The sequence below is a fragment of the Alexandromys fortis genome, unplaced genomic scaffold (assembly GCF_014885135.2).
Source record: "Alexandromys fortis isolate MF-2015 unplaced genomic scaffold, M_Fortis_MF-2015_v1.1 scaffold_26, whole genome shotgun sequence".
Taxonomy (NCBI): Eukaryota; Metazoa; Chordata; class Mammalia; order Rodentia; family Cricetidae; genus Alexandromys; species Alexandromys fortis.
In genome coordinates this window covers 15,335,008-15,348,130 of record NW_026067894.1, presented here as the reverse complement: position 1 = coordinate 15,348,130, position 13,123 = coordinate 15,335,008, and the positions used below count along the sequence as shown (strand labels likewise).

Here is a 13,123-nt window from a genome sequence, read left to right as displayed (position 1 = left end):
CTCTCTCTCTCTCTCTCTCTCTCTCTCTCTCTCTCTCTCGTATGTGGGGATGGAGGCTGGAGAGAGATAGCTTAGCAGTTAAGAGCACTGGCTTCTCTTCCAGAGGACCCAGGTTCAAATCTCAACTCCCACGTGGTGACTTATAACCACTTTAATTCCTGCTCTGGGAGACCCACTGCCCTCTTCCAGCCTTCATGGCAGCTGACACATAGTGATGCTCAGATGTACACACAGGCAAAACACTTATACCCATAAAATAAAATCTTACGAAATATAACCAAAACAATATCTCAGGTCTGAGGATGTAGCTCAGTGTAGAACATTGGCCTAATAGTACGAGTCTCGCAGTTTGATCCTCAGCATAGATAGAAAAATCCTTTGCCAAACCAGAAACCTTTTTCCTAGGAGAAAAGAATGAGAAAAGAGCATCATTATTAAATAAACATTGAGCCAGAATGTAATAAGGATAATTACAAAGATAAGCTTTACCCTTTTTTTGAAGGACTTACTTATTTTTATGTACATGAGCGTTTGCCTGCGTATAAGTCTGTGTACCACATGTATACGGTGTCCACAGAGGCCAGCAGAGCACATCAGGTTCCCTGAAACTTATCAGATAGCTGTGAGCCACCACACTGAGCCTTGTGTCCAGCCCTATTTTTAGTTGTTTTTTTTTTTTTTGATGTTTGTTTGGTTTTGTCTTTTTTTTTTCCCCTTTGAAGAAGTTCTAATACTGATTTCTGTGGTAACTGCACGTACACATTCCCAGCAGCAATGTATAGGAATTTCTTTTTCAAGCCAGGCAGTGGTGGCACACCTTTAATCCCAGTAATCGGGAGGTAGAGGCAGGGGGATCTCTGTGAGTTTGAGGCCAGCCTGGTCTACAGAGTGACTTCCAGGACAGCCAGAGCTGTTACAGAGAGACACCCTGTCTCAAAAAACAAACAAACAAATGAATAAATAAATTTTCAGCTGGGCAGAAGTAATGAACACCTTTGATCCCAGCACTCCGGGAGGCAGAAGCACATTTGGATCTCTGAGTTCAAGGCCAGCCTGGTCTACAAAAAGAGTTCCAGGCCAGCCAGAACGGTTACACAGAGAAAAACCTACCTCAAAAAACAAAGAAAGAATTTCCTTTCATCCACATCCTCACCAGCATTTGTTGTCGCTTTTGTTCTTGGCTGGAGTGAGAGTCGAGAAAAGTCATTGCATCTAGAGCATACATCAGAACACAGTTGTCCTCACTGTATCAAGGGTAACATTAGGAGGTAGCAATTGTTGGTTGGAGGTACTGAGACCTTGAAGAAATCAGTATAGAGAACAGGGATTGTTTTCTATGACTTACAGAGTTGATTTTCTGAAGGGGTTTTATGTCCTTTCCATGGCTTTAGTCACAAGACCATCCCGGAACACCTGGAGTGTCTCATGTTGTTGGGGACCACAAAGAGTCCACAATAAGGACTGAAGTTGTGGGCTGTGAGGTTTCCCTTCAGAGAACATATAGATCAAAGGTCTTTGAGGAACTTGCTTTATCCCCCCCCCCAAAAATAGAACTTTTGTGTAGCAATCAATAAATCCGCCTTTGCACAGCTGTTGAGGGTTCAGTTCATCAAGGCTGGACCTCCCTGCTGCCACAGGTCTAAATTCAGCTTGCAGTGACCCTCTTTCTGTGATCATCTGCCCCAACACAGAACACTGACACTTAGTGACAGCCATTCACCTTGGGGTGAGATGATTTCAATGCACTTTGCTTGTTTTGTTTCGTTTTTTTGAAATGGGATTTCTCTGTGTAGCAGCTCTGACTGTCCTGGAACTTGCTTTGTAGACCAGACTGGCTTGAACTCACAGAGATCTGCCTGCCTCTGCCTCCCAAGTGCTGGGATTAAAGGTGTGCGCCACCACCACCTGGCCTCTATGACTGACTAGTGTGGCTGTTTTGTGTTCTGGTCTTCAAGCAAGCTTTATTTACTAAAATACAAATGAAATATCACAACAGGGAAGCGGCATTTGTTCTAGAGGGACAAAGACTGCCTCTGGATAGAGGCAAAATAGATATGGCCCATAGGCAAATGGCAGTTTATAAAGGTAAAACAGGAAACTCCATGTTAGGATGAGGTATTTAATTAATTTATTTATTTATTAATTTATTTATTTATGGTTTTTTGAGACTGGGTTTCTCTGTGCAGCTTTGGAGCCTGTCTTGGCATTTGCTCTTTAGACCAGGCTGGCCTTGAACTCACAGAGATCTATCTGCCTCTGCCTCCGAGTGCTGCCATCAAAGGCACATGCCACCACCGCTGCCCAGCGGCAAGTGAGCAAGGTGTCTAATTTTAATTGGGCATGTTAATTGGGTAAGCCAAAGGGGGCTTTTCATTGCTGGACTTCAATACTTTGATAGTTGGACCTTGGTAGTTAGCCTCAGGAAGAGGAAGTGGTGGCTAGCTTTAGGAATACAATCTGTTTTTAGCAAGGCAGAGGGACTGGGGGATAAGGGCAAGGCCTGCCAGAGCCATACGTTCGAGTGGGCTTTTGTTTCTTCAGTGACAAGCATTCATCTCTCCAGCCAGCTTACCTCACTTTGAAGGCAGGGTCTGAAGCTCCTGGATCCAGTTAGATTAGCTAGCCAATGAGCTCCCAGGAGCCATCCACTCTGCCTCCCTGGAATTCTAGGCACTGTGCCTGGCTTTTATGTAACTGCTAAAGTCTGATCTTGGGTCCTCATGGTTGCACACCATCTTCCCTGCCCCACACCTTTTTGAGACAGGGTCTCATGTAGCCCAGGTTAGCCTCAAACCTCCTACGCTACCAAAGACAACCCTGAACAGCATCTAGTCCTCTTGCCTTCAATTCTAAAGAGCTAGGGTTACAGACACATGCCACTACATCCAATGTGTATGTACTGCTGGGGATCCAACCCAGGACTCTTCATTCTAGGCAGAGACTCTACTAAGCGAACTACAACCCCAGCTGCCCAAACCCCTGCATATCTGATATCCGGGATACCTGATATACCGACCCCTGTGAAAGGGTCTTTCGACTCGCCGCCCCCCACCCCCCACCCACGGGTAGCAATCCATAGGTTGAGACACACTGACTTGAAGTCAGTAGGAAAAAAGGCCGAATGCAAGGTCAATAAGTGACATTTTAGAGCTTACACAGAGCGCTTTGCCGGGCCACCCACCAGGACAACCCAATCAGGTCCACTCCAGTGCCTCTGCACCCAACCAATCCATTGCTCAGCCTTCGGCTACTTTTGTCGAAGGCTCACCTCGATTGGTCGAGCCTGAACCGTCATGGCTGCGCCCATGTAACCGGCCCCACCGCGGTCAATGGCGGCGCAGGCCCGTGGGTCAGGAGTCACCATGCTGCGGGCGGCGTGGCGCGCGCTGAGCTCTGTTCGTGCCCAGGCAGTGGCACAGGCTCCGGGGTCTGCGCTGCGGGGCGGAGGAAGCGCCAGTCTGCCCTCAGCACGCTGTGGCCCGCAGACTCCGAGTGAGCAGCCGAGCGAGGGGCAGGGGAGCTGGGCGAGGATGGAGGGTACCAGGCACCCGGAGACTGGAGAGAGGCAGTGGAAGGATGCGAAGCTAATAGTGGTGGCTCGGGAAGGAGTGACGAAGTGGGAGTTGGGTGCAGGTGCACGCAGTCCGTGGTAGGAGGGTCGTGTCGGGCTGCGGAAGGAAATGAGTCTCAGCCTTTTCTGTTCTGCATAGGTCTCCTGCTTGCCGCCCGTGCTTACGCCACCCAGAAACCAGGTAGGAGGGCTAGGCTGAGACTGGACGCGGAAGAGACCCCGCCGGGACAGCTAGGGGTGGACAAGGGGACAGAGGTGGAGCGCGAAGGGGCGGGCCAGAAGGCCCCCTACATCCACGTCGTATAGAGCCCTAACGAGGAGGCAGGAGTAAGAGTTTTCGAGTGGAATACTAGTGAATGAGTTCTTGGCTGGCCACACCAGACCTTCCCAGAGTGGAACGCTTTTTATCTGCCACTCTGACTTGTAGGGTGTCGTTTCTCACCCCCAAGTTAGTATGCCTTAGGGCCCTCTAAGGAGCAAATGTTATTTGAGGCTAGTTTACTTTGTGTGAACCAGTGCTGACATGAGCGTCAAAGGATCCATTGAAACACGTTGTTATTAGGAGTCAGTCATGCTAACATATGAAAAACACCCTTAGCCCTGTGTTCAATAAATCGTAAGGTGTAATTATAGTTATCGCTTCTAGCGTCATTTACCTAGTGGCCGAGCAGAGACTGACTTAAGAGGCTAGATCATCTTGGTTGGACTGGACTGGGTTGCACTCCAGGGACACAGTAGGAATGCGCGGGCCAAAAGCTGAGCTTTTGGTCACCCATACTAGATACTGACATTTTCCCCAAGGCTAGCTGCACTTTCTTGTAACTGGAGGTTTCTCCCCCATCCGGTCCCGCATCTGCTTCCCCCCCCCCCCGAGACAGGGTTTCTCTGTGGCTTTGGAGCCTGTCCTGGAACTAGCTCTGTAGACCAGGCTGGTCTCGAACTCACAGAGATCCGCCTGCCTCTGCCTCCCGAGTGCTGGGATTAAAGGCCCGCAGCTGCTTTTAAAATAACCACTCAGAGGCTTAATATTAATTACACACTATTTAGCCTATTTGCTTAGGCTTATTATTAACCAGCTCTTACAACTCAACCCATTTCTGTTCTATATTTTACCACGAGGCTCATGGCTTGTGATCTCACATCTTGCTTCTCCAGTGGCTGCTGGCATCTTCCTGACTCCGCCTTCTTTCTCCATCTATCTCTGTTTGGATTTCCCCCTTGGCTCTCTTCTGCCCTGAAAACATTCATAGCATACAGAGGGGTATCCCACATCGCTTTCTCTGCCCCTTTATTTCATTCATTTGTCAGCCAACCAGCAAACTTTGTTAAGTGCTTATTCTAGGTCAGACCATGAACCAGTCTAGGAATTAAGTGGTTCAAAGGAAGCCAGGCTCACTCCTGTCCACGGGAAAACCTGTCCCAGTGTGGAACTGTAGAACCAAGTGGGTTTGTGAGAAGTGCAGCCACGGTATATGTCTTCAGAAAGACCATCTGGGGGCTGGAGAAATGGCTCTGCAGTTAAAAGCATTGACTGCTCTTCCAGAGGACCTGGATTCAATTCCCAGCACCCACATGGCAGCTCACAACTGTGTGTCACTCCAAGCTCAGACAAACATGCAGGCAAGACACCAATGCACCATAAAATAAAAACAAATAAATAAAAAACAAAGACCATCTGTTTGCAGTGTGACATATGAAGCAGGTGCCTGCAGGGCTCTCAGAAAAGAAACTGAGCGTAGATGAGTTCGTTGCCCTGTTGAGACCACAGGCATTTCTCACGGATTTGGGGAGTGGGTGAGAGGAGGAGAGCCTGGGAGAATGAGAGTTAACCCTGTCTTCCGTTCCATTCCTGTATTTGACAGTCCAGCCCAGCCGAGATGATGAGCCACCCCCTTCCGCGTTCATCAAAGAATACAACAGCATCCTTCCCAACATGGAGGAGTACGCAGAGAGAAACCTACTGGAGGACACAGGAGTCCTAGGAGGGTGGACAGGGAGTGGGGGAAGGGGGACTTTACAGCCTTGGCCTGTTGTCCCTAAAGTTTGATTATGTGGGGCCTTGGGTCGGGTGAGCACTGGGAAGCACCCCCAGGATGCTGGGCTCGGGTGGCTGGTGCTCATGGAGCTCAACTACCCTTTTCTTCCTGGTTCTCTGAGGGAAGACCTGGTGTCAATAGACGCCAAAGAACTCGCATGCTCTTGGTAAAAGTCTATCTTCTCTTGACCTCACAAAAGCCCCGTGAGGAAAGAAATTGAATCCTATTTGTATTGAATTATTTATGGTCTGTGTTACACATCTAAGGGACAGAGTTAGCACTTAAATCCCGTGCTGTCAGACGGCAAAGCCCAGGTCCTTCTCAGCCCCTGTCCAGTGGGAGCTGGGCTGGCTCTAGCCTTGTCTACTGTGCAGTCTGACTATGTCCAGCTGAGGTGGACATCCTTCCTCTGCCTTCCCCAAGACAAGACCAGAACACTCCAGCCAACAGCCCCAATTGTCTAATGCTATTTTCAGCCCAACAAACCAGAGCCATGTTGCCTTTGAGTCCCTGAGAAATGACTGCCCACTTCTGGAGAGCTGCATTTCTTATAGAAGTAACTGTCGTTGCTTTTTCTTTTTCTATCTATTTTTCTTTCTTTCTTTCTTTTTTTTTGGGGGGGGGGGGGGGGTTTGGTTTTTCAAGACAGGTTTCTCTGTAGCTTTGGAACCTGTCCTGGAACTAGCTCTTGTAGACCAGGCTGGGCTCAAACTCACAGAGATCCACCTGCCTCTCCTCCCAAGTGCTGGCATTAAAGGCGTGCGCCACCACCACCCTACTGATCTTGCTTTTTCTGTTTGTTTTGTTTTGTTTTTGTTTTTCAAGAAGACAGGATTTCTCTGTGTGGCTTTGGAGCCTGTCCTAGAGTTTGCTCTATAGACCAGGCTGGCCTCAAACTCAGAGATCTGCCTGCCTCTGCCTCCTGAATGTTAGGATTAAAGGTGTGCACCACCACCACCCAGCTATTCTTGCTTTTTAAATCTTATTAACAATTATTTTTATTATGTGCATGTGTCAGCATGTGTGTATGTGCCCGTATGTGTGAGTGGATTTCCTGGAGCTGGAATCACAGGAGGCTGTGAGCCTGCTGATGTGGGTGCTGGGAACCAAACACTAGCTCTTAACCACTGAGCCGTCTTTCCAGTGCTCTTTTTTTTATTTATATTTACTACTGTGTGTGTGCATGATGGGAGTGGAGATGACATCTATCCAGCTCACGTGTGGAGATCGGAAGACAGCTCTGTGGAGTCAGTTCTCTTTTAGAGCTTTATGGTCCTGTGGTCAGCCTTAACAGCACCCTTATACATCTGATCAGCCCCGTTCTTGGGGTTTTTTTGTTTGTTTGTTTGTTTGTTCTTAGTTTCAATTTTTTATTTATTTATGTGTATGTTTTGCCCACATAAATGTATATGTACCACATGTGTGCCTAGTACATACAACAGTCAGAAGAGGGCATTGGATCCCCTGGAACTGGAGTTATATATGATAATAAGCCACCAAGTGGGGGGCTGAAAACTGAACTTGGGTCCTCTGCAAGAACACCAAGTGCTTTTAACCACTGAGCCATCTCTCCAGGACTACCACCTTTAAGATAAGGTCTCTCTTTCCCATTTTCCCTTTTTAAACTACTGTCAACTAGTTGAAATGACTAGTAGTTGGACTAGCTAGATGGCTCGGTAGTCCAGAGTGTTGTCACTTGTCCAGAGGACACAAGTTTTGTTCCCAGCACCCATACCAGACAGCTGAGTCACCTATAACTCAGCGCTGCAGGGGTCACACACATCTTGTGGCCTCCACAGGCACCGGCACACATACAAATTTTTGTTTTGTTTTGTTTTGCTTTGTTTTTTTGAGACAGGGTTTCTCTGTGGTTTTGGAGCCTGTCCTGGAACTAGCTCTTGTAGACCAGGCTGGCCTCAAACTCAGAGATCCACCTGCCTCTGCCTCCCAAGTACTGGGATTAAAGGCGTGCGCCACCACCACCTGGCCCAAATACATAAATTTTTAAAGGAAAAAGCATTTCTTCCCCTTCCCAGTGCTGTCTCATTGCTCTGTTTTTTTCCACAGGGTTGATGATGTTGTGAAAAGAATCTTGTCTTTGGAAATGGCCAGCAAGGTGAGTTCCTGTGCTGCCCTAAGTCTTGGCTTCCCTCAGTCCACTCCCTGGGAACCCCTTCCATCCCTACACCCTAGGCTTCCCAGTTAGAACGTTTATCCCAGTGTTAGGCTCTATCCAAAGTAAGCACTGAGAAGAGAGGGAGTTTTGCTCCTCCATGGCACCGCTGACTTCTCAGAAACAGTAGGTGCGCAGTAAACACGTTGTCTTAGTCATTTTTTTCCCTGTAAAATGACACTGTGACCAAAGCAACTCTTATGGGCCTGGCTTGCAGTTTTAGAGGTTTAGTTCATGATCATCATGGCAGGGAGCATGGTGGCATGCATGTAGACACAGGATCCTAATCCAAAAGCTGAGAGATAATAGAGCAAGCTTGGTTTCTTGAAAGTCCAAAGCCCACCCCCAGTGACACACTTCCTCCAACAAGGCCACACCTCCTGATCCTTCTTAAGTAACACCAGTCCCCTGTGACCAAACATTCAAATATATGAACTGGGGGCCATTCATATTCAAACATCACAGATGTGTACATGAATGAGTAAGCAAATTTTAAGGCTATTAAGCCAACAAACTATTTCTCTTATCTCCGTTTTTTACTTTGGGCTCATGAGGATATGAGTAACAATGTGGTTGACCAAGGCCACAGTGAATGCGATTTTTCTGGGCCTCACAGCCATGACTGCAGCCTTCCAGTCAGGAAGGTTAGTCTTTAGAGGATCATACACCAAACACATTTCCCCCAATTTCTGTCTTAACAGAAAGAGAAGTCAAAAGTCAAGCAAGAACAATTGATGAACAAGATTGCAGAAAACCCTGAGGATTCTAGAACCTTGGAGGCTCAAAGTTGGTCCAGGGGCCCTTGGAAGTGGGGGTACAAAGGAGTCTGCTAGCTGGTACCTGGTCTAGGAGGGCTCTTGATGTGGCTTGGGAAGGGGAGAGACGTGATGGACTGGAACTCTGGTCCTGCCCATTGCTCTGTGTGAAGTCACACGGGTCACCTATCTTCTCTAGGGCCCCTGATTCCTACTCTAAAGATGGAGCTAGCTGGGGACAGGGCAGAAGACTGTGTCCTACATTATGGCAAGACTGTGAATCTAGAGAATAAGAACACACCCTGAAAACAGAAGATGAGGCTAGTAACAGTGAGACTCACATCTGTGGAGTGCTACCATGCCCATTGGCATGGGACATTTCCACGTTCCTATTTTAGTTTCCAGCTGGAATTAGCAATAGCAATCGTTAAATGTGAGTGAAAGCCCCTCTTGCGTTGAACCAAGGAGCAGCAGTTGAGCCAAGGGGTAAATTGGCGGCCCGACGCTGTGTCTGTCTTTTTCCATCCCTGTTGCCATCACCCTACATTACAGCTTCTATCACTGCCTCCCTCTTCGTCCTTCATTCACTTTTTTAAAAATTTATTTTGTTAGCCAGGCAGTGGTGATGCATACACCTTTAATCCCAGCACTCGGGAGGCAGAGGTACAGGGATCTCTGTGAGTTTGAGGCCAGCCTGATCTGCAAAGTGAGTTCCAGGACAGGCTCCTAAAGCTACAAAGAGAAATCCTGTCTCGAAAAACCAAAGGAAATTTTTTTTTTATTCTGTTAATGTATATGGGTATTTTGCCTGCATGTATGCCTGCACTGTGTATGTGCATCATGTCAGCAGAAGTCAGAAAGGGGCTTCAGATCCCCTGGAACTGGAGTTATAGACTGTTGTGAGCCACCGTGAGCTGGGAATCAAACTTTGGTCCTCTGGAACAGCAACTATTCTTAATCCTGCACCACCTCTCCATCTTGTAAGTTAGAAGTTTAGTTCTAAAAACTTAATAATGAGCCGGGCGATGGTGGCACACGCCTTTAATCCCAGCACTCGGGAGGCAGAGGCAGGCGGATCTCTGTGAGTTCGAGACCAGCCTGGTCTACAGAGCTAGTGCCAGGACAGGCTCCAAAACCACAGAGAAACCCTGTCTTGAAAAAAAAAAAAAAACTAAAAAAAAAAACTTAATAATGAAAGCACAGAAAAAGGGTAGGTTTTAAGTTTATTATTATTGTGTGTGAAAGTATATGATGTGTGGGTACATGTACACAAGGAACCTGTCTGGAAATTTGAGAACAGTTTTCACAAGTTCATTCCTTTCTCCACCATGGATTCCAGAGATTGAACTCAGGGTGCCACAAGCACCTTTACCCACCCAGCCACCTTCTGGATAGACTCTTGATGGCTTTAGAGTCTGACATTAATGCATTGTCTGGGACCTCTAGTACAATAATGAATCATTAACCATGATGTACGCTAGAGTTAATTCCTGAATTTAATGCTCTTTAAGTGTGTTCAAACTGTGGCCCACAGGCTGCATGTGCCTCAGGTAGCTATGAGTGGAGCCCAATTCAACACAAAACCACAAGCTTAATTAAAACATTGAAGGGTTTTCGGTTTTGTTGTTGTTTTTAGGGCATTTGTCTTTTTTTCTTTTAGACCACTGGTTCTCAACCTTCCTAATGTTGCAACCCTTTAGTACAGTTCATCATGTTGTGGTTGCTACTTCATAACTAATTTTGCTACTGATATGATCATAATGTAAACATCTGGTATGCAGGATATCTGATGTGTGTTCCCCAAAGGGGTTGAAACGCACAGATTGAGAACTGCTGTTTCAGACAGCTGTATAGCCCTGGCTGGCCTGACACTTGTGGTGTCGGCAAGCTCACAGAGATCCACCTACCTATGCCTCCATTGTTTTTGTGACCGAACGCATTGTTCTCGGGCGTGAGCTTTGCACATGAAACCGCTAACGCACAGTGTCACAAAATAGGACAAAACTTTTGCCATTCAGAGTGCTGTTTACCAGCCAGGCAGTGTTATACCCACAATTCTAGGTAGAGTAGGCAGAGGCAGAAGGATTACAAGTTTAGTCTGGGCTCCATAGCAAGTGTAAGGTCAGACCGAGCGTCGTAGTGAGTCTGTCAGCCACCTTTCCCCCCTGCCTCTCACATACTCAATGCTATTTGCTATGACGGATAACGACCTTTACGGATTAAAGTAATTTCCTTTGCTTTTCTAGTAGGACGATAATCCATACATAGTCTTTTGAGATCTTGCAATTCAGAGTGCTTTGGGGTTTAGAAAGAGCTATACAAAAGCATTGGTGATTGTTACTCCTTTGGTTTTAAAACACGAGGTGGGCCTGGGCACTTCCTTCCTCTGTGCCCAGCTCTCATCCTCTGTGGTTTGTGGTTTCAGTTGTTGCCTTGACTGTCAGGATCCGCAGTTATGAAGAACATATGCAGAAACATCGGAAGGTAAACCCTGGGCTTCACTTGCAGTGAATCCACAGTAGGCTGAGGGAGGGGACCCTGGGACCCTGGGGCCCTGGGAGTAAAGGGCTCTGGAGCCTAAGAAGCCCAGTGACACCTCAACTCTAGTAGGAAGACACTCCCCTCCTGCCTCTAGAGGGACAAAGGGATCCTTACAGGACTCTGCTGATGGTCATCAGTGGTCAAGAAAACAGACTGCCAACCTTGGTCACATTGGACACATAGTGGGTGCTTAATACATATTTGCTGAGTGCACAGGCAGTCATGACCTGTTCAAATCCTAGCTCTGTGGGTTCTACTTAAAGTCGCTGTGACTTTAGGAAGCTTATTGGTCTGAACCTGTGTTTTCACAATCTGTAACACAGAACTGCAAGGATTACAAGAATCGGTACTAGCAGTTGGTGTGGTGCTTGGCAGTTCTCTAGGCTCTTAGCATCATCTCTCGTAAACCTTGGAGTTCCTTTCAGTTTCTTTCTAATCTTCCAGAGGAGCAATCTTGCCATGGAGTGACACTATTCCTCCGGAGACACTGCTAGAAATGATGCCTGACACTTGAAATGAGGCAGTCTTGCCAAGGGTTTCATATTCTTTTTTTTTTTTTTTTTTAATTTTGGTTTTTCAAGACAGGGTTTCTCTGTGTAGCTTTGGAGCCTGTCCTAGTACTAGTTCCATAGACTAGGCTGGCCTTGAACTCAGAGCTCCACCTGTCTCTGCCTCCCAAGTGCTAGGATTAAAGAAGTGTGCCACCACCGCCCAGCAACGACTCCACATTCTTAACCACTCACTGCTCAGCTGAGCAGCACAGAGCTGCCAGAAGTAGGAAATTGCCATTAGTTTTGGACCCTGTGTTCAGGCTGACTTTGAACTCTCCACCCTTTGCTTCAGCTGCCTGAGAACTAAATGATAGGGTATGTGCCATCACATCCAACTACTTGTGGTTTTCTAATAAGTATGAAATTGTGAACACAGACTGGTCTAGCCTTGAATACTCCCAGTAGCTGGTTGAGCATGCTCTTTGGAAACCAGTTTTGCTCATTTGAGTTATAGAATTCTAGAGCCCCTCACAGAGCAGGACCTAGAACAGAGGATAAGGTCCTGTTTCTCCCTACTCAATCTGATAGTCTGCTAAGTGCTGGAGAAGCTGAGTAGATGGTATAGGGGAGAGTCACCCAGTCAGTAGACCCATTTGAAGGCTTGACCTCAGGGTACTGAAAGTCAAACCAGCTCACACCTTTATTCTCCTGTCTGTAACTATGAACATTGACAGTGCCTCCTGCAGAACTGTAGTAATGTTTGCATAAGATTGTTGGGATGGTTCAGTAAAATAACCATACATCATTAATGGTAAATAATGTTAATATTTATAGAATACTAAAAGTAAGAGTAGTAAGTATGGTGGCTTAGCCCTGTCATCCCAGCAAGTAGGAAGCTGAGACAGGAGAATTACCATGTGCTTGAGGCCAGCCTGGGGTACAGAGTAAGACCTTGTCTCAAACCAACCTAATAGTGATACAGAATCCTCTATAGGACAAAGCCCACAAACGCCATCTGCTGATGAGCATCGACCGAAGGAATAAGATGCTCAAACTCCTCCGTCAGACCAACTATGAAGTCTTCGAAAAGGCGTGCAAGGAGCTAGGGGTGGAATATACCATACCTCCTCTGCATGCTCAAAAGGTCCACCGCCGCATCCTGGCCAAGAAAGCTCTGTGCATTCGGGTAAGAATCAGTACAGTCGGTTGCTTTGATCAGTCTCCCTGGACTGAGGTGCACAGTAGAAGGGAGAAGTTGTCTGTTTCTGACCATGGCTTAGAACTGGCCTGGTCACCAGCACATGGAGAAAGAACGAGGTTCCATCAAGATAGCTCCTATAGACCTGCCCTGCAAAAAATTACAAAGTCTTTTCCTTCTCCCTTTCCACCACCAGGTTTTCCAAGAGGTTCAAAAGCTAAAGAAGCAAAGAGAGGCTTTAAAAGCTGCTGCAGCAGCTGCCAAAAAACAACGTAACCAGGAGGTACCAGAGGACCCTTCCCAAGCCCTACCAGACATGACCAGAAAAAACTAATAAAGTCTGTTCTGCCTTGAAGAA

At 47.0% G+C, this 13,123-nt stretch overlaps 1 protein-coding gene across 1 annotated transcript; it reads left to right on the top strand.

The window, feature by feature from the left end:
• The first annotated feature begins 3,276 nt into the window (after positions 1–3,276).
• On the top strand, positions 3,277–13,123 carry Mrps15 (mitochondrial ribosomal protein S15). Its single transcript, XM_050151661.1, has 8 exons — positions 3,277–3,492; positions 3,711–3,752; positions 5,434–5,512; positions 7,675–7,723; positions 8,482–8,566; positions 10,961–11,019; positions 12,562–12,753; positions 12,962–13,123. The coding sequence occupies exons 1-8, from the start codon at positions 3,330–3,332 to the stop codon at positions 13,097–13,099; spliced, it is 807 nt and encodes a 268-aa protein (XP_050007618.1). The 5' UTR covers positions 3,277–3,329; the 3' UTR covers positions 13,100–13,123.